Source organism: Melospiza melodia, chromosome Z (genome assembly GCF_035770615.1).
Source record: "Melospiza melodia melodia isolate bMelMel2 chromosome Z, bMelMel2.pri, whole genome shotgun sequence".
Lineage (NCBI taxonomy): Eukaryota > Metazoa > Chordata > Aves > Passeriformes > Passerellidae > Melospiza > Melospiza melodia.
The window spans coordinates 62,924,413-62,945,322 of NC_086226.1; the positions used below are offsets into that span (position 1 = coordinate 62,924,413).

A 20,910-nucleotide genomic window follows, 5' to 3' on the forward strand; every position below is an offset into this window, starting at 1 on the left:
CTTGGCCGGGGGACGGGGCTGCTCCTGCGAGAGCTCTGGGATTGAATCGGACGGCCAAAACCGAAAACTATCAGGGAGGAGGAAGGAAAAAAAAGGGGGGGGGGGGGCAAAAGACGTCCGAAAAGAAAAAAAAGAAAAGAAAGAAAGAAAAGAAATAAATAAAACAGGAGGTGTGGAAGCACGGAAAGGTGGGGGGACAAAACAGGAACCGCAGGGGGACTCGGTCCGCAGGCTGCGCGCAGCGCGGGGATGGTGCGCCCCGGCGGGCTGTGCCGCCCGCTGCTGCTGCTGCTGCTGCTGCTGCTGCTGCTGCTGCAGGGCTCCCTCCTCCTGCTGGCCACAGCCCCGCACGGCCGCGCCGCCGCCTGCCCGCTCCGCAGAAAGGTAAGCGCCGCCCGCGGTGCCCTCCTGCCCTGGGATGCCCTCCTGCCCGGCGGCGCTGCCGTCCGCCCGGCCCCGGCCCCGGCCCGCCCCGGCAGCGCGGGGGACGCGGGTCTGCTCCCCTCGGGCTGCGGGCTGCAGTGACCGACGGGGCGGCGTGCGGGGCCCCCGGCCGCGCTGAGCCCCCTCTGCCAGGCGGGCGCGCTGCGCCCAGCTCGGGCGGCGGGCGCTCGGCAGCGGCTCCGCGGCTTGGCGGGACTGCGGGACAGGGGGCTGGGAGCGAGCATGAGGGAGGAGGAGCCGGGGGTGAGCCCCAGCAGGATCTTTAGCCTGCAGCGAGTAGGGCGAGCTGCGCTGCTCGCCAGAAGACAGACTGGCCGAGAGTGACTTGCTAACACCATCCCGCGCAGGGTTACCGCCTAGTCCCGCTTCAGAACGCCGAGCGTGCTGGAACAGGTTCGGACCAGCAAATGGCCATTTGGCGTGAAAACGCGGTCACACGTTATGTTAGGTTTTGCTTGTCTCCTAAAGTTAGCAGCTTGACTGCAGTAGCCAGGAGCAGCATGTGCTGATTTAGCTCCAGTGGGCAGTTAGCACAGCAGAGGATCCCTGCTGCAAGTTAGGGCTGATGTTACAGCTGCTCTGAAGCTGGTGCAGGCGATGTCTGTCATTTCCATGAAAGATCAGAAAAAATCATTCTTATTGAAGCTTGAAGCTTCTGATACAAAATTACCAAAAATCTTGTAGGAAAAGCCTTCTTGAATTTACTTTGTGTTAACAGGCCATCTGTGCTGTCTGGTGGCATCTCCTTGGACCTGATGTGATTGTGGGATATGTGTACGGCCACTTCGCCTTCCCTCCCAGGCAGCTGTTAAGGAAACTGGAAGCCTTTAGAAGTAGGTGCAGACCTGCTGTTGTGCTGGGGAGGTGCCAAGGCCACAGCAGGCTCACTGCAGGGTAGGCGTGAGAAAATCTGCAACTGGAGAAGGTCTGCTCTGTGACTTTACTCCCCTCTGTCACCTAGTCCTGCACCTACATGTAGTCCTTGTTCTTGGGGGCCTTCCTGCCTCTGAGGGCATGCTGGTTCCCCAGAATGTCTTCTCCTGGGATTTAGGGCATTATGGAATCAGCCATATGCCAAGCTACATGTGCTTCGCTGGAGGTGTCTGCCTGAGCTTGAGTTAAACTGAGCCTGGCCCTACCTTGTGGGATGGTGTCTTTACAATTTGCTTGGAACCAGTCTGTCAGCTGGATTTGTAGGTGGCTGGCTGTGACGCTGCCATAAAGCCAGGTCAACCCTTTGGAGTGGTACCCCCTTCTCCTTGAGGGCATGAGGTGTAAAAGATGTGGGCCGGTATGAAACTACTGCAAGGAGCTAGTGAGAGCAATATACAAAGAGGACAGCTCCTGAGCAGAAGTCATACTTGTGGAAATGGATAACTTCACAGATTGGTGGGACATGCAGGAAGTTTTTTTCAGAAACAATTAACTGGACTTCTGCCAGTTGCTAGGAAGACTGGAGGTGAAATGTGTTAATGGTAGGTAATTATCTGCTGATTACTCTGTCATTAAAATGTGAGACCACCTGTAGTTCTAGAATCGGCAGGCCGTTTCCGAGGGTCATTTAGGACAGTGGTAATAACCACACTGTCTAGGAATGGCAGTGTCTGCCTTATTTACAAAACTGTTGAGTTTATCCTTATGAATATTTACATGAACTCCTTAGGGAAAATATACTGTCTTGTTCCTGCATCACCACGGATGGGTTTTTAATTTACTTTAGGTCTTTATAGGATTCCTTTTCTCACCTCTTTTAGTTCTTTTTGTTAGGTTGCCTCAGTCTCTGCCGTAAGAGGAGTATGTGTTGTTGCCTGAATAACTTCTATTTTAAGGAACGAACCTGCAGTATTTCAGAAGGCTTTCTCATCATTACTCAAAATTACAGTTAGAGCTACAAACCTAATTATCCTCCCCCCCCCTCAAAAAAAAAATTTGAAAGAAAGACATTGAAAACAATTAATTTAAAATAAAGTATGCTGGAATCTTTTTGGGTTGTATCCAAATACTAAGTAATGTGGTCTGGTACTGCTTTATTTTTGCTTAGCATTGGAGTGTATTCAAAGCCAGAAATCAGAGATTAATTGTGGAATACTTGTAGTTGTAGTTGGTTAGCATTTTATGATGTGTTGTTCCTGACAGAGGGCCAATTAATTTATATGGCTGCTTTTCCCCATACATGCCCTTCAGCAGAGCAAGTCATATGTCTGTTCTTAACCTGTGGCTTTTTAGTTAAAAACTTTATTTTTCATTCCTGGGACTTTGGATGTGTTCTATTAGTAGCTGTACCCAGTGCAGTGTTTATTCCTCAAGTGAGTTCTACTTTCAGTCTTAAGCTGAGTTTGAGAGTGTCAGTAATGCAGGTAGGCAAAAGCTCAATATGAGTACTATTAAAAATGCACTAACATTTTTGTGTGCATTACCATAGTTGCATAGGCATGTAATGTGGTGAGTAAAATCTTTGCCCCAATTAGGGATGAAGGAACATGACAAGATAGGATGCCAGGATAGATAAGAGAGAGGGAGAAAGCCATAATAGGTAGGGTTATAGGGCTGCCTGCCTGGGTGAAGTATTGCATGCCATGTGCTTTGGCTTCTGAAGCTAGCACGAGAACATTGTGGATTGAGAAACAGGCCAGTTCTAGGCTGAGGTTTGGAAGGTGTGGTTGTGAAGTCACGTGGTGAATATTAGGGGTCCTGAAAGACAGTGAAGCCACAGAGGGCACCAACCTGCACAGAGAGGTATACACTTTGTGCTTTGAAATGCATCGTAGATGAGATAGAAGATGGAAGGAAGCAGTTCATGTAGAAGGAAGCAGACCAAGTGTAGGTTGTCCACATCTGCAGTTCTCATCCAATTCTTCAGTCTCTAGACTGTTTTCCTTTCCCTCTGAGTCTTCATTCCTTGCATAGACAGCCTTCTGTCTATGCTTTTCTGTTTAGTTTTTTATACTCTCATGCTTTTCTAGATGTTTGGAGGGCTGTCACTAGATAAATTCTTTGTTCCTCCTGATGTTTTTCTGGATTGTTTTCTGGATATTTGCCATTTTTACTCTTGTTAGTATATAATTCAGCCCAATTTGAGATAGTGCCTTTTTTGTTCTCCCCTCATAGAAACTTTCTCTGATTTTCTTTGGCATTTCTCTTCCAGAAGAATCATTGCTGCCTCGCTTGAAGTGATGTGTGGTATCTGACAAATGCAGTAGTATTTGTGTATTTGAAGACTACAGGTTGCATCCTATAATGGCTCTCTAAATAGTGATGGAAAAGCAAGCTGTTGGTGCTAGTTAAAATGCATAAAATCTGAGGCTTGGGGTTTTTTAATCAAAAAGAAGGAACCTCAGCTCCCAAGGAACTACCCATGCATTTGCAGAATTTTTGTAGTGACTGACACTGTTGTCCTGTCATGTTGGGGAAGTGTTGTCTGTCCCTGTGTGTCCCCATTGCACCTCAGTGGACAGTGGAGTTCGTCCCCTGTGCAGCCTTGGTTGGGAAGGAGGCTTTCCAAGTCTTGTGGTAGGGAGTGGATCCCACAAGTCCCAGTGCGTTCTCTGTGACTGTGTAAGCTTTTTGACCTGGGGAAGTAAGGCAGAGGAGAAGGCACCATGCTGTAGTGCTGAGCATTCAGAAATACCTCGATCTGATGATTCCTTGGACCTTTGTGAGGCAGCAAGTAGGGAGATCTGTGTTCTCTTGTGAGACTGCCGCTCTTTCCCCTTGCTCAGGGTATTTCCTGTGACAAGTAATGCATTGACTACCACCTGTAAATTGTATAGTGGAGACAGAATTATGTATCTAAGCATCTTGAGCTACTCAAGAACCCTTTTGTTGTTACGCTGCTGAAACTGAAATTCCTCAAGCTGCACAGCCCAGCTGCCATAAGCCTTCAGGACATCACTTTGACTGTAATTTGTTTGTTTTAAAGCAACTTTTTTTGTTGCTTTAAACAGCTGTGTTAAAGGATCTTACTGCAAATGAAAATTGGGCTGTAGCACTTTTGTCTCCTGCATGCTCTCAGGGAGGCGAGGTGCTGCGGTGATGGTGTATGTGTGATGCTGAGCAAACCTGGGCACTGCTCCTGTGCTATTTCATGGCTACCTAGAGCACTGTTCAACAGCTGCCCTTTTGTGGTGCTGGAGTGAGATTATATCCTTGCTTTTCCCTCTCTGAAGGTGCGTTGAGACATGCAAGAGCTCCATGAGGTCTGCAGGGAGGTGGGAGTGCCTGAAGGTACAGCAGGGGAAGAAGACAGGTCTGCTCAGGCACACCGAGGGCTTTGCCCCTTGCCCACTCGCACAGAGCAGTAACAGGGGGCTGTTTGCAGGGGTCTGGCACAGAGGCAGAGCACTGCTGGGATCCCAGTCTCCACTTTGGAAGGAAAAGGAGATGCCAAAGGAGTGTGAGGCACTAGCTTGTCTGGAGCAGCTGCAGTGCCACCTTTGAGAAGGAGAGTGAGCTTTGGGAGCTCACTGTGTACCATCACTTGGTGATGACAACAACTGCCCAGAAACTGATCCTGCAGGGTCCAGGGAGCTTCCCATCAGTGGTGGGACACTGAGGTTTTCTGTCCTCTCATGCTGGCTCCAGGCTTTCTGTGGAGATCTGAGTGGTGCTTAGGGTGATGTCTCAAGTTCATGACTACTCGTTTTGACATGCAAGTGCCAGCAAGAGTGCTCAGCTGCTTTGCTTTGTAATGTCAGGGTCTCGAGAACTGTGTGAAAATTTTTGCTGTGTCTCAGCCTGCTCTCCTTCTGCCAGTGCTACAGGCTCTTTAAGGGAAGACTTCATGTACTCTGTGCCTGATGGTCTGTTTTTCTTCAGAGGTACGACTGGTACCAGGCAGTATTACCCTGCTTTCAGTATCCGAATATGAAAGTTGTGGGGATAAGCAAAGAAAAAAAAAAAGAGTATAATGCCAAAAGCCTTTCTAGCTGGTCTGTGTGCAGTAGTCCAGAGCAGTGCTAATGATCGTGTTAAAGTCTGGTTCCAGTTATCTGGGCTTGAGCCTTCTTGCTGGATTTATTGAGGAGCTGAAAAGCTGGCTGGTGACTGCTTGTTCTGTACAATTCCTTGCAGTTGTGGCTAGTTTTGTGCACTCCCACCTACATGATCAGGCCTGTGTGAAGAGAAGTACTGACCTCCTAACCTCATGCCTGTCCCAGGTGCCTCCTCTGTCTTTATACTTGCAGTAGATGGAAAGCAGCACTTCTGGTCCTTCCTCCTTGCTGCCTGACCACTACTTCCAGTTCATTTCTCACCAGTGGCATGCCCTTTCATTTTCCCCTTCTGACAACACTGGGGGAGAATCCTCTCTCATTTCCCCTTTTGTTTTAATTTGCATATTCATTCTTCTGTATTCTTCCCTGGTCTATGTTAGATTTTTATTTACCCGTTGTGCTGTATCTTTGGTACCCCCTGGGGCTGTTCCTATTTCTTAACCCTTCTTCCTATGGTCTTGAGGAGAGTTTTTGTGCTCTGCAATTCAGGTGTGCATTCCAGGACTGTAGGATTTGGAGTTGTAGGATGGGGTTGCCAGGTTCTGAGGTATCTTTCAGACTCTTGATATGCTGCAGAACAGTCTGAAAAGCCCTTTGGAATATATTTGATTTGTACAGTGTTCTTGGGCACATGGTGCAGTTCTTGGGGCTCTCCCATGCAGCTCCAGGAGTTGGACTTCAATGATCCCTGTGTGTCCCTTTCAGCTCAGGATATTCTGTATTCCATAGTCCATGCAGGTGAAGAGGACTGGTGGTAGCACTTTGCTGAAGTGCTGCTGGATCTGTGGCCCAGTTCTGATGTACGGAGCTGCTGGAGAAGGTTGTCTGGGATGAGCCATTGCAAAGCAGTCTTTAAGATTAACCTTTCTGACCCTGAGTCTTTAGTGTCAGAAGTTTATAGGCAATGTGCTTCCAGTAAATTCCTGCAAGCAGCCTATTCTGCTTTTGGCAGTCAGGCAGGCTTCTTAGGTCAGCACACATGCACAGTTAGCCCCAGTGCTGAGGTTAGAGTTATCTGCTGGCTCAGGACTGACCAGATGTTTGAGTGCATCTGGAAGCCTGTTCTCTTACTTAGACATGCAAAGGCTACCTCTTCCTGTCTGTGCAGACAGACACCACTTGTATCCATTGTTCCAGTGAGTACTGTGGCACCAGTGATGAAGGGTGTGCTTGCTGCTGGTGTAAAGCACATTGAAAGGATTCAAATTCAAGCAGGATCCTTGTCCCATCTGCTCTTCTGTCCCGTGGGAACACCACAACCCTGTATTGAGGTATCTCAGGTGATGCTGTGAGGTGTATTTTCAAACAGAACAAATTTAAATCTGATTCTGACTTCCGGATGGCTGTGAGTTTTAAAAGGTTTTAAAAGCTAATTTTAAAAAAGATGGGGTTTTTTTATCCCTCTGTGTTTACAAGTAGGAAATCATGGGCCGAGTTTGGCCTGCAGAATTTTTTTTCATTTATTTTCCAAGGTATTTCATGCTCTTCTCTGCTACTCAAGAAAGACTACTGGGCCATGAGGGGTCTTTACTGGGTGTCTGTCTGCCACAAGCAAAATTTTATTTCTGCCTGTTCCAGCAGGTTTGCCTGCCAGCTGTGTTTTGTGTTACTCATTTTCTTGGTGTCTTGCTGTTGTGTTATAATCCCAGCTGTCAACCAAGCACCACACTCATTAAATTCCCATTCCATGCAAGAGAGGTTGCAGGAGAGTGCTGGAAGGGTGAATTGTTTGGTTCAGATAATGACAACTTAATAGCTAAAGCAAAAGTCAGGCACACAAGCAAAGCAAAACAAGACATTCATGCACCACTTCCTCGGGCAGGCAGGTGTTCAGCCATCCCCAGGAAAGCAGGCTCCATCACACATAGCAGTGACTTGAGAAGACAAACCCCATCATTCTGAATGTCCTCTCTCCTCTTCCCCCACCTCCCTGGCTTTTTGTGCTGAGTGTGATGCCATATGGTATGGAATATTGCTTTGGTCAGTTAGGGTCAGCTGTCCTGGCTATATCCCCTCCCAATATCTTGTGCACTCTCAGCATGCATGCTCACAGTCATAAGACAGGGAGAAAAGGCCTTGGCTCTGTGCAAGCACTGCTCAGCACTAACAAAAACATCTCTATAATATCAGCACTGTTTTCAGCACAAATCCAAAACTCAGCCCCATACCAGCCACTGTGAAGAAAATGAACTCCACCCCAACCAAAACCAGCACAGTCAAAAGGGAAGTTCACCCATGATGGTGCACCGCCTTCTGACTAAGCATCACAGCAGTTTGTTTGATGAAAGGTGCCTTGCTGTGCTGAAGTGAGAGGTGAAAGTGATAGAAATCCTGCTATCCTGCTTTGCTACAGCAAGTGGTGCTAATTTTTGACTTGATGAAAGGCACAAGTTGGGTAAGTGTTGTGCCTGAATCACGGTGTGCTAGGGCTGTGCTCTGCTGCTGCTTTTGGTAGATACCCAGATGATGTATCAGGTGATCCTACTGTTGAGAAGACGCAATGTTACCCTTCAGGAAGAGAAAGCCCAGGCCAATATGTTTTTATTTCATGAAAATGGACTTTTTACCTCAGGACCTGAGAAAAACAATGGTCAAAGAGGACTTTATGTGAGCAAAGTCACTTTAGGAAAAGTCCATGCTGGCCAGCTGCTGAGCCAGGTGACCTGCTGGCTTGGCACCATGTTTTCCTTAAGCCCTATGCTGCAGTGGCCTGGCGTAAACCTGTGTACTTACTCAGCTGTGTCTCCCTCTCTCCCAGCAAAATGAGCTGAACTCCTTCCTGTGGACAATCAAGAGAGATCCCCCATCTTATTTCTTTGGCACCATCCATGTCCCATACACGCGTGTCTGGGATTTTATCCCAGAGAACTCCAAGAATGCCTTCCAGCAGAGCCACATTGTGTACTTTGAGCTGGATCTCACTGACCCCTACACCATCTCAGCTCTCACCAGCTGCCAACTCCTGCCACAGGGGAAGAACCTCCAAGATGTGCTGCCCCGAGACCTCTACCACCGGCTGAAGCGGCACCTGGAGTATGTCAAGCTCATGATGCCGTCCTGGATGACCCCAGACCAAAAGGGCAAAGGGCTCTATGCAGACTACCTCTTCAATGCCATTGCTGGCAACTGGGAGCAGAAGAGGCCAGTGTGGGTGATGCTGATGGTGAACTCCCTGACAGAGGTAGACATCAAGTCACGAGGCGTGCCTGTCCTTGATCTGTTCCTGGCCCAGGAAGCGGAGCGGCTGAGGAAGCAAACGGGCGCTGTGGAGAAAGTAGAAGAGCAGTGCCACCCACTCAATGGGCTGAACTTCTCCCAGGTGAGGTGGAGTGGTGTGCAGGGTGCCAGGCTAGCTCCTGAGCTGGATATCGCAGCAGAAACAGCATGGGCTGGGGTGCGGGGCAAGTGCTTTTTACCCAGAGACTTGTGTCTGCTCCCTGCAGCCCGTGCCTTTGCCTGCGTCCTCAGGAGGATCAGGCCAGAGCTGAATTCATCCAGGCCTGGCCTACTCTCTTCCTTGGGCAACCTGCTCTCTTCTTTGGCCATGTTCTACCCTCAGAGACACCAGACCTTTGGATGTGTGCTCTCTAACTCTGACTGGGCTGACCTGCAGGAGCTCAGGACAGGCTGGGGCTCAGTCTCCAAACTTGTTTTTGTAATAGCAGGTTTAAAAGAAAGAAGTGATTACTTGGGGAAAGCAGGGGTGTGCTGTGAGTAGTGCTGAGAAGTAATTGCTGGTTGGAAAGCATCACAGTGAATATTTTGATGCCCTCAGAAACAGGGGCCAATTATTTGCAATGAGAAAAGTATTTTTTGTTTTTTGGGGTTTTTTTCCTTTCCTTTGTTACCAGGTGAGGGTCAGCACAGCACAGACAAGTATAGGCCCTGGTGCAAATGCCTTTGTGTTTGCAAACCTGTTGGAGTTCAGCACTGCTGTTCATGCAGGAGAATGACCTTTGTGTTGTCGATGTGTTGGATGAGGTGCTCCTCTCTGAACCAAATACGCCAAGCAGTGGTGTCTGTTGTTGTCTCTGCCCAATGAGATCACAGGCATAACACTGCTCTCTGATGTGGGGTACCTTTGCTGCAGGGTGGTGCTAGTTTGGGGAGTTGAGTGGCATTTGCTTAGGAATAATCAAGACTTGCATTTTGCAATATGCCCTAGTAGCACAAGATGGGAGGACCTTTAGAGCTGGGGAGTTTGATGCCTGACCTTCCTCCCCTGCATCCTGAAGCCTGTGCTGTCACTGATGCATGGTTTGGAAGGGAAAGAGCAGAAGGCAAGTGCAGCACAGCAAGGGCAGGGGCAGCAGCCCAGGACAAATGTCTGAAGAGCTGCTACCTCAGACAGCATTGATGTGGGGACCATGGTGCACAACAGCCCATTCTGTTGACTTGAGCAGTCCTTAACTGCGGGAAGGCCTTCTGCACTTCTCTTTTCCATTGTCTGGAGCTGGGCAACCTCATTGGCATCTCGTCTTTTGCTTAACACAGTGCTTTGAATCCTTATGCTGTTGCTGTTTCCTTCCAGCTAACCTGGGAATACGCTGGGAAGTCCCTCCTTTTCCAGCTCTTATCTGGCTGAGGATTTATAAGCATTATTGCCCATGTTTTTCTTTTGCTGGCATTGCCTCTATAGTTTATCATGACAGAAGTTGAGGCGAGGGCATTTTTATCCACTGCCTTGTAAGAAAGTCGTAGGGAGACTGAGATATATTGATTGCAAATGATATCCCTGCTAAACTCATGTAAATATTGACTCTTAGGCCTTCACAGCTTTCTTCAAAGAGCAGGTGGTTTTGTGTTGTTTAGCAGATAGGATAAATACCAAGTGATCCAAGAACCTGCATGGGCAAGGGACACAACAACATCCAGAATTGCCCAGTCTTCTGAGAAGGCCAGAGAGACAAAATTTGCAGGAGAATCTAGCCTCTAGTTGGGAAAATCATACCCCTTGGTTGCCCCATGGTGAGTGGAGGTGTGCATTTGCATCATGAAGGCTGCACCTCCTTCCCTCCCTGCTCACTTCCCAGGGAAGGAGCACACTATCCCTTGAGGGAGCAGATCTGGAGCAGCTACTGCACTGCAAATTCATCCCTCCACTGCTGCCCACTACTAGATTTCCAATACAGGCAGCTCAAGGAAAAGGAAAACCAGAGGCAGATGATTGTTGAAATTGCTTCTCAGCCAATTTCATGGCTGTTTCAGAAACTGACTTGTGAACTTTCATGGTTGGCAACTGTGTAAATCTTTGATTTCAGAGCTTTCTTGTCAGTTTGTTCAGACAGTAGCGTTAATTATGTGTTTAATAGAAACCAAACAAAGGGTTTGAAGTAGGCTCTTTGGAAAATACTTTCTTTAGTGTGCTGCTGTTTGGAAAACCCCAGTATTGGGCCACTTCTGTGCAAACACACAGACGTAACTTAGAAATTTCTGTTGGGGAAAGTGGAACAAAACCCACAAGGAATAGTCTAACACTGTACAAGAAATATAGAATCACAGAATGGTCTGACTTGGAAGGGACCTCAAAGATCACTTAGTTCCGTCCCCTCCACCATGGGCAGGGACATCCTTCACTAAGACCAGGTTGCTCAGAGCCCCATCCAAATTGGTCTCAAACACTTCCAGGGATGGGGCATCCCCGGCTTCTCTGGGCAATCTGTGCCAGTGCCTTACCACTCTCACAGTAAAGAATTTCTTCCTACTATCTAATCTGAACCCACTCTCTTTCACTCTGAAGCCATTCCCCCTTGTCCCTTGTAAAAAAATCTTTCTTGTAGGCTTCCTTCCCATACTGGAAGGTGCATTATAGGTCACTCCAAAGCCTTCCCTTTTCCAGGCTGAACAATTCCAATTGTCTCAGCCTTTTCCTATAGGAGAGGTGCTCCTTTCTTCTAATCCATCTTGGTGGCCTGCTCTGGACCTACTCCAACACATCCATGGTGCTGGGAGCCCAGAGCTGGATGCAGGTTCCAGGTGGGCTCTCCCCAGAGCAGAGCAGAGGGGCAGAATCCCCTCCCTCCCCTGCTGCCCACGCTGCTCTGGATGCAGCCCAGGACACGTTTGGCTCTGTGGGCTGGGAGTGCCCATGGCTGGGTCATGTCCAGCCTTTCACCCACCAGCACCCCCAAGTCCTTCTCACAGGGGTGCTCTCCATCTGCTCATGCCCAGCCTGTACTGATTCTGGGGATGGTCCTGGCCCAGATCCAGCACCATGCACTTAGTCTTGTTAAACTGCATGAGATTCCCATGGACCCACTTGTCAAATTTGTCCAGGTCTCTCTGGATGTCATCTAGGGAGATGTTTTTTTTCTTACAGCTGAATGACAGAGAAATTATTTACTTAGCAGAAAAGCAAGTTCAGTGTTTTAAGTTTGTTTCTGCATAGGGTTTGCTTTTTCTTTCACATCCAAAATTATTCTTCTGGTGGTAAGGCAGACTCCCAAGCCACTTCCAAACTATATATTGTTAGGTCCCTGTTTTGATCCATTCTATTGAGTAAGAATAGAACATACACCTTGATGGTGTATGTTATTGCAGGTGAAGGTCTGGAACAGTTTATTCTTGTCTCCCTGGGCACAATGCTCAGTAACTGCAAAGTACGGACAAACCCAAATTAACAACTCTCTTCTCCTTGTGAAGAGAGAACAGTAAAAATGAAAAAAAAACCCAAACAAAACCCACATACAACAGCCAAGAGTGCCTGTCAAGGGGCTCTTTTTCTTTGGGCTTTTGTTCCAAAGACTCTTGGTTTATGACTCTCTTATTTTACCTGCCAAATCTCTCTGTTCATGCTCAGCCCAGGCTGCCTGCCCATATTGCCAAATCATAAAAGTATCATTTTTCTTCAGTACACAATGATGTGTACACAATCTGTGAAATATTTTACTGCCTTCTCAATCTCTCTCTCTCTTGTTCCAAGTTCTGTGCAAGTTCAGGAGTATGGAAAGATTAGTTTGTCTCCATGCCAGGGCCATGGCGTTTATTTTTCCTCTTTCATGCTGTTCCCATCCTAGTTTGTCTTACAGACTTGTTCTCCCACTCCGCCGCCTTTGCTGGGTAGTGCCTCTTTTGTTGCAATGCCCTGCGTGGGTCTCATTCCTAGCTGTGTCTGGGCTTTGTAGCAATGTATGATCTGCCACTGCTGACTTTCAGCATGGAGTCAGTCCCTCTCAACTCTTCCTTTACAGTTATGCATGTGCTTACATGTTTGCTATATTGCAGGCATTAGTGCTCCAGCCCAAAACAGCTTTGCTGTTGGCTTCAGTAGTGTCACAAACACCAGCTTAGTACTGGCTCACAAGAGGAGCAAGTGTTGGCCCTTGTACTGTGCCAGGCACTTGCTTTGGTACACTAAGGTGGTGTCCAGTCTGTATTCCTCACAAACTTGTCCCTGCTTGAACACAAGGAGGTTGGCCTTATGTCTGCTCTTTGTGTGGACCCATGGTTAAGAGTGTAAACACTGTCCAGCCGTCACTTCTTCCTAGCCACGACCCTGGCCAGTTTGGCTTTTTCAATACTGGGACCCTTGGTAGAAGATTCTTGTACCTGATCTTAATTTGAGAATTGTTTCCCCGCATGACTTTGCTGTGGTTATACCTTGTCACAGCATTCTTCCTATCTGAGCACTTGAGCATCTGATTACATTGCTGCATATTCAGACACAGTCTTCAGAACTACTTGGGATGCAGTAGGAAGCCGGGAGCCACTAAGGGCTGACTGATCATGAAATTCTGTCTCCTGCTGACCCTGTTCCTGCCGTGGCATGACAATTAACCCTTTACGTTGCCTGTCTTTGGGGACACCAACTATTGTCAGCAATGAAAGAGGCGGGAACAACTGAGGGTTGATTAGAAGCTCATTTATTAGAGCATCAGACATAATTGCATTTAGGAAGGGCAACCGCAGAAGACAAGATAATGCAGAAGACATGCTAATATATACCCTTGACTGTAGTTCTTCTGTGTCCTATCCAACTAATCAACAATTTTACAACCTTATATGGAAGCATAGCTTACCATCACTAACAATGTTACCTTATATGAAACTATAACATAGTCTTCATTAACATAACAATCCCACAATCCTTTATGCAAACCCCCTTAACAAGCTACTTAAATAACACACTTTACCTTAGCTTATTCATCTGTATATTTAATCAACCTATAATATTATGTCATGCCTAAACTGGCAGGCTCTTTAGCTCAACAACAGTATCGATCTTGATGGTACCCACACAACTTTCTATACTGTGTCTAGACATTCTCTCTCTTCAGCACTTTGCATCCCATGGTTTTTAGGTTGATACCTTCTGCATAGTCAGCCTAAGCAAATTCACAGTCCGTCCCTGCCAGTCCAACTTCCACATCTCCCCCTTTCTGTTGGGAATTTAATAAAAATTTCTTACAAAGATTTTTGCAAAATCTTCTGTAAACGACTCACTAAATGTGGTAATAACATCAACACAACAACTATTGCAAGAACTAACAATTGTGTCTTAACCAGGGATAACAACCAACCTGATAAGCCACAACCTTTAAACAGTCTGTTTAACCAGTTTATAACATTTTCCACTTGTAGTTTCTTGACTCCTTCCTTTAATGGATGTTCCAGTGTATCAACTCACTATGGTCAGACAGATTCATGCAGCATAGTCCTTCAAAGTCTTGGCAACCATGCCCTTATGCCAGCAGCAGAAAGTCCCCTTTTATAGTAGAAAGCAACCCTGTTAAATAGAGTGGCATGCCTAACACTACTGATATCTGTTAACAGACCACTTAGTGCAAGAGATGTAGCATTGGTTTGCTTACTCAGACAACACCCCGAACTATCCAATTATTTTAGTGCTTTTGCTGCATTAACCCAAGATGTCAATATAGATGCTGCAACTCTTTTTTTTTTTTTCTTTGTTCCAATAAATAACCTCATCTTTACATTCTGATTCAAATTATGGATGAATCTTTTTTCTTGAGTTTCTCTATTGTGATTTAGTGTGGTGTTGGGTGTTAGTAGAGTAAGTCCACCCAGGCTACATGGTCCACCTTTAATGTGCGACGGAAGGGCAGGCCAGGCCCTATCCCCACAAATGAAAAACATTTCTAATATTCCTAGTGGCAACTGCAGGGGTCTGTTGCTGGATCATGAAGGTGTGGGTGATGCATTATTGCATCAAAGGTTTTCATTATTATAGACAGGGTGGTAAGGGGAAACATCTCACAGAGCTGACTGATCTTTTGTTAAACTCCAGCTTGAATAATTAAACTTTACACAATACTCCATTCTAACTGAACCAAGGAGCTCTAGCTCCTAAGGTTCCAAGGTTGCTGGTAGCTCTGAGATAAGGTACTGAAGCTCTGGGCTGCTGGGCCTCTGGTGGTTGTGGGCATAGGCAGCTGGGGCATTTTTGTCATTGCACGGGCTGCCCTGTGCTCCCCTTGAGGTTTCCTGATGGTGACTTGCTGTCAACAACATATTTTGACTAGCATTGGCTAGGGTGATGACTACTTCTCTTACATCTGGAGCATATATTAAGAGCTTTAGATTTATAACAGTCTGTTTTAATGTGCCCTTGCTTGCCACACTCATGACATGGGCCAGGACCTTGTGCTGCAGCCCTTTTGGAATGGCTCGGATTGCTGTTAAAGCTTCAGCAAGCCCTTGGCCTACAGCTTGTACATGAAGAGCTACAGAGTGCTCTGATGTCCCAAGGTGATTACAACCCTTGACCATTTGCATTGTTCAGGCTCTGGTGAAAGGGCACGTGATACTTTTTTACACTGAATTTGCATTAGATACAGCCAATTTCTTTACCAATTAATGTCTTGCCCTTTTGTGTGTAACTTGTGTCTCTAGGGCTTGCCTTTGGTGATCAATGTAGGGCTCATTAGGCCCTTGCTTTATTTCTGCAAAGTCTAGTGTAGGCATATTGCCATTGGGCACTTGCGTAAGTGCCTTTCTTGCTGCATTTTTAATATCATCTAAGGCTTGCCTCAGGAGGTTTGCTGGCTGATCCTCAGGTTGTTTGTGTGCTCCTTCACTGGCAAGATGATCTGTAGTCAGTGCTGCCAAAGCTTGATTACCCAGGGAGTCCACCAACAATTGATTTAATAGCCTTTTCAGTCCTCACTCCCATAAGGTATACTGTGTTGGTGATACCAGCATTGTCATCAAATACTTGATATCATAAGGGGTTAAACATCAGCTGTGATGGTTGCATGAAATAAGTTATTAAAAAATGGTGATTCCCTCCCATAGTCCTTAGATGCTTTCTGTAGTTCCTTTTTTTCTGCTTAAGTCAGTAGCTCCCATTGTGGATTTGCTTCATACTGTCCCAGTGCCACAATAAACTTTGCTGCCACTTCTACATTCCTTTCTTTAATCACAGCTTTTTGTATCTTTTCCCAATGGTGGGAAAAGAACCTGGGGGATGTGGTGGAAGTTCCTCAGATGCAGGAGGGTCCAGGTCTTCTTCCAAGGAAGAATATCTTAAAATAAAAGTAGCTTTATTCTTAGAAAGGCTATGGCAGTGATGTTTAGCTGTAGTGGAGGAGAGTGGTAGGCTGTGTGACAAGATGGTGGCTTCCAGAGCCAAGGTTCCAGTTCTGGTTTCTGATTCCACAGAGGGGGTGTGGCCCATGGAGAGGGCAGAGTAATGGCAGGGGCCCTGGGGCAAGATGGTGGCTTGGGGGATGCAGGAAAATGGTGGCTGGCAGAAGAGGAGGAGAGAGGAAGAGGCGGAGCAGTGGGAAGGGGAGGGTCCAAGATGTTTTGGCCACCACCATCTTGGGCTGGAGGAGGAGGAGACAAGGATGGCATCTCATCCACACCTCTTGGCGGGTTCCATCTTGTAACGTACTCACAGGGGCCAAAGGGCAAGGAGCAGAGAGAACTGTGCTGCCTTGGGTGGGATTGGGGTAACAGAAGTACCAGAGCCATTAAACTTAACTAAAGGTTTCCAAAATAAGGTGAAACTCAGGCAGCATACGGGGTGCTTCGGGGTCTCTCCTAGTAGCTAGATTATAAAGTTTAATGCTCACAGAATCCCAAAAATCAACAGCAATGGTCACTGAAGTCATACCATCGGGAAAACTATGGAAGATCCACTTCATTATCCTCTTCCCTCTTTGGCAATTGTTTGCCATGCTCAATTGAAAGTGCCTTAAAACATCCATATATGCCCCCTTGTTCCACAAACATTCCTTGTCCTATGGTAATTCCCCACGGGCTCACCTGCACTCTTGCTGCAGATGAGTAGTTGGATCTGGATGCTTTTTCTTCCAGCCGTTCCAAGTGCCTGCTTCTTGCAGCCCTCCAGAATTCCCAGGGGCCTTGCCGACCGAATCAGCTAAGCGCTGCCACCTGATAGCTGATTTCCCAAACAGCGGGATCTTCTATGAAACTGGAGAGGTCCCTGTTCAGGCGCCACTTGTTGCATCGCCCCGTCCATGCCCGCAAGGACAGAAAATGGTTGTGACAGGTCGGTGCGGAAGAAAAGCGGGTCACGGGTCTTAGGTGGAAAAATCTGAGAGTCCTTTGTTCTTCTGCTGCAGTAACAGGAGCACTCTGGAACACAGCCAAACATTAAGACCAGAAGCAAGGGGGGAGCCCAACTTATGTACACTAACATAGAACATTCTAGCAACATTCTGACGAATAACAACTGGCACAAAACCCATATTAACAAAGTAATTCTCATGATCCTCTTTGAACAAACTTTAACTCTCCCTAATTTGAAACAATGTCCCTGAACTTAGGATGTTGCTTCCCATGGCCTAGGTTTGATCCCGGCTAAGGCTGGCTCACTGGCCAGGCTGGGCCGTGGGAGCTCCTCAGGCTCCAACTCTGGCACTGAGAGCTTAAAAGTCCTGTCATTTCCATCTTCCAGCCAGTCTCTCATATAGCTCATTGCAGATAGAAAAGGAAGCAAAATTTTCTACTTTGATCATTTTGTATAATTAGGACATTATTTGTTTATGTTTCTACTCAAAAAAACAGCCTTTGCAAGCAACAGAGTGCTGAGAGATTTTGCTTTTCCTGGCATTTCCAGGTTCTGGATTACTGACATGACTGTGAGAACTGTAGACTGCTGCTTAGTAAATACAGCCCTTCTGACATGACAGCAACATCATTTTTGCTGTTTAATCTGTGTACCCACTTGGGTGAAAGGGCCACCCTTGATGACGAATTGTATTAAGTTATTATGTAGGAAAAGCCTGTATTTATGGGGAAAGTAGGAAGTAAAGACACCATTGCTTTGTTAACAAGTGTTACATGATTTGTTGGTTGGATTTTTTTCCTGTTCTTAGGGAGTTAGAAGTGATGCCTTGAAGTTAGCCACAAAATATACAATATTAAATTGGTGAGATTTGTGCTAGTCTTCTCATTTTGAATAAAGGGGATACTTGCTGTACTTGATTGGCCAGTTATAATAGTTGTCTTTAATTTCCGGAATGATGAGGCCAGATTTGGCAGTGTTTCCATTCACAAAACCTTGGTTCGGCTCATCTTTGGCAGGAATAGTGATGGAGAATCTCAAAGAAAGAAAAAAGCAAGGAAGGGCACACAGTACAAAATCTGCAAAGAATAAATTAGATTCTGTGGTTTAGGTCACGATTTGGAGCAGAGCAAGGCAAAGAGCAGTTTCTTGATGAAGGAGCAGACAGAGGAGCAGAGCATTTTATTGCTAAACCTGTTGGATGGGACACTGCTTGCAGTAACCTGGTTGCATCTGCTGCCCCACAGGTGTAACTTCAAAATTTATTTGTTAGGGTCAGCCTTCTTTCCTCAGGTGGGAAATCAGGATTTTGTGCACATGAATTGGAGCTAGAACAAATGAATTGATCCTGTGTGCATCTTTAGCTTCTGGAGTCTGTGACCTAGATTTGTTTTTGTTTTCAGTTTGTGTGTAAACATACCTGCAGATTCCATGTCTAGACATCAGGGATGGGGAATGGGCTGGCTGGTGGGAACCAAAATAACTAACGCTTTGCCTATGTATTGAAATAATTACAGTTTAATTGAGATCTTTTTAACTGTCTGGAGATTTTAGGGCTCATCCCCCAGTGAAAGTGGTGTTCAGTGGTGATATGCTGCCTCTGCATTCAAAAGGGTGGGGAGTTTGTTTCAAACAGCCGGGACTCTATGGTAGGCCTTTGAAATCCCAGACTGGAAACTTTGCTCCTTGCACTTGCCCTCCATATGCCTATCAGCTAGCTGGATTTTCCCATTAAAAATGCCCTTAGCTCAGCATATTACACAGCAGAAACAGAAGATGTCAGGTGGCAAACATGACTTCTTCTTATCTTGCCCTTGCTGCTCCCAAGGAGGTTCCTTGTGAGTGTCTGGCTGGCAGTTTTACAGTGTGAGCATGCCAGTGCACTTTCCTTTTCACTCAGTGAGCAAGGGCAGGGCAATGAAATCTGTGCACTGCTCTGAGAGCTCTTGTGACTGGGTTATCATGCTAACTACTGACAAGTGCACTAGGCTGGTTATCCTGCTGTCCTCTGACAAGTAGTGCTAACCTGATGGGCTGGTTGGCTGGTGCACTGTGTGTCACTGGAGATCCTCCAGCTTTGGGTGAGGACACTGTTGCTGCAGAGGAGCACAGCCCTGTCAGCAGGCTGAGGGCTGCCAGGCATCATGGCCACTCAAGCTAGCACACAGAGCAGAATGCTTTTGGGCTCAGCTCAGGCAAAACTGAGGAGTGTGGAGCAGGGCAGAGATATGGCCTTGGCTTGGTCAGCTGTTCAGGAGTTGAGTGCCCCTGCATGAAGCTTTGTTCTGCATGTTCTCAAGTTCTGATAGAATTACGGTGGTCTGATGCTATGGCTCTGTCAGATGCCTGATCCCGAGAGCTCACTAATTGCCATTAGAGAACCCAAAGCATGGGACTGGCTGCCAGTTTTCCCTTGGACAAAAGGGTTATAACTGGTCCGGACACCTTAAAGGCACATGCCTGTGGAAGTTGTGGAAGACAGCTTCCTTTCACACCTGAGATCTGGACTGCACTCCTATCCAGTGCTAACCCTCCTGTCCAGTACTGGTGAGATGGTACTTCTGGTACCACTGGACACACTCCAGCACCTCAATATCCTAATACCAAATATCAAGGTTGGTATTTGGAATTAAGGATATTGAGGTGCTGGAATGTGGCCAGCGCAGGGCAATAAGGCTTGTGAAGGGCCTAGGAAACTTGCCTTATGAGGAGTTGCTGAGGTAGCTGGGTTTTTTTAGTCATGCGGGGGCCCAGGGGAAACCTTGCCCAGACTGGATTGCAAGATCCATGGGGATCCGTGTCAACTTCTGCATCCCAGCTGACATGACTCATGGCAGTGGTTCTGAAGACTGATTTTTAATTTTCATCAACAAATTCAGATGAAAAATAAAGCCCAGCTTTAGTTTTCATCTGTTTGATTTTGTAAGGGTTTGTGTTCCACTGAAGAGCCTCTTCTGTACTTGTGTGAGCATTTCAGCTGTAACCAGTTTGTCCTTTAATGTCCTATTTGTTGAGCCTGTTCCAGAAGAGCATATTTTCTATTTGTTAACTGTTGACTCAGCTACTCCCAGGCCTAGCAGCATCTGTCTTATGACATGGCAGTCATTTGTGTGCTGGGTGCAGTGGTATTGTCACTGCCCCCATCTTTCCTTGTTTATGCATCTGTGTTTGGCTGTGGTTCTTTCAGGCACAGCAGTTTTCTGAGCACTCATGCTTGGGACTGTCGAAGTCCTTTTTACTCACACTGCTTCCCAGGGAAGAAAAAGTGTTACTGTTGTTGTTGGTCCAGTCCCTGTCTGCTCCCTTGTCAAGGTGAGTGTGCAAGCCAACTTACATATTCTTTCTCATCTGTATTTTTAGGTCTTCTAAGTACTGTTTCTGTTCCCCATGTCTTCAGTATTTGAAGTGTTTTGTATTTCTCTAAATTCCTACTGCCATACAGTCTCTTGAGAAAACTATTCATTGATTCTGTTGTCTTACTGCAGAAAACTTGCAAAACACTATCAAGGTTTTTGGAAAGGGTATGGTTTCCATTATACTTATTGACTTAAAGTGTTTATATCCTATAATTATTTGCAATAATCTTCATGAAGGCTTTTACTAGATAATTTGAAAGATTGATTGTAAGAGGATGAGGCTGAAAATAAGATAAGTTTTAAGATAACTGTTTCTTTTTCTGACCTAAGGCATAAAGGAAAGAGTAGGAACAATTCTTCAGTTTTTGTTGATGATAGAGAAAATATTGGATTCTTCAATAAAATTCTTATAATCCAGCAAGCTTAGCAGCTATATGCACACCGGACATCATCCATTTACAGCATGCCTGAATGAGAGATGCTCAGATACTGAGATGTGTGAGCAGTTTCAAAGAGATTAGACCGATGGGTGAAGGGTAGTCACACCAGGGAAACTCATTTATGTCCCAAGTGCCATCTCTGGCTCAAGACATCTCTCAGCTCCTGAAAGATTGAATTGGGGGCA

The 20,910-nt window shown here is 46.4% G+C and overlaps 1 protein-coding gene across 1 annotated transcript in view; it reads left to right on the forward strand.

The window, feature by feature from the left end:
• Window positions 1-249: 249 nt before the first annotated feature.
• The window catches only part of TRABD2A (TraB domain containing 2A), an 83,110-nt gene continuing 62,449 nt past the window's right edge, over window positions 250-20,910 (forward strand). The window contains exons 1-2 of the mRNA XM_063180566.1: window positions 250-384; window positions 8,194-8,754. Coding sequence (XP_063036636.1) covers window positions 250-384; window positions 8,194-8,754 — 696 coding nt within the window. The remainder of the gene's footprint in view (window positions 385-8,193; window positions 8,755-20,910) is intronic.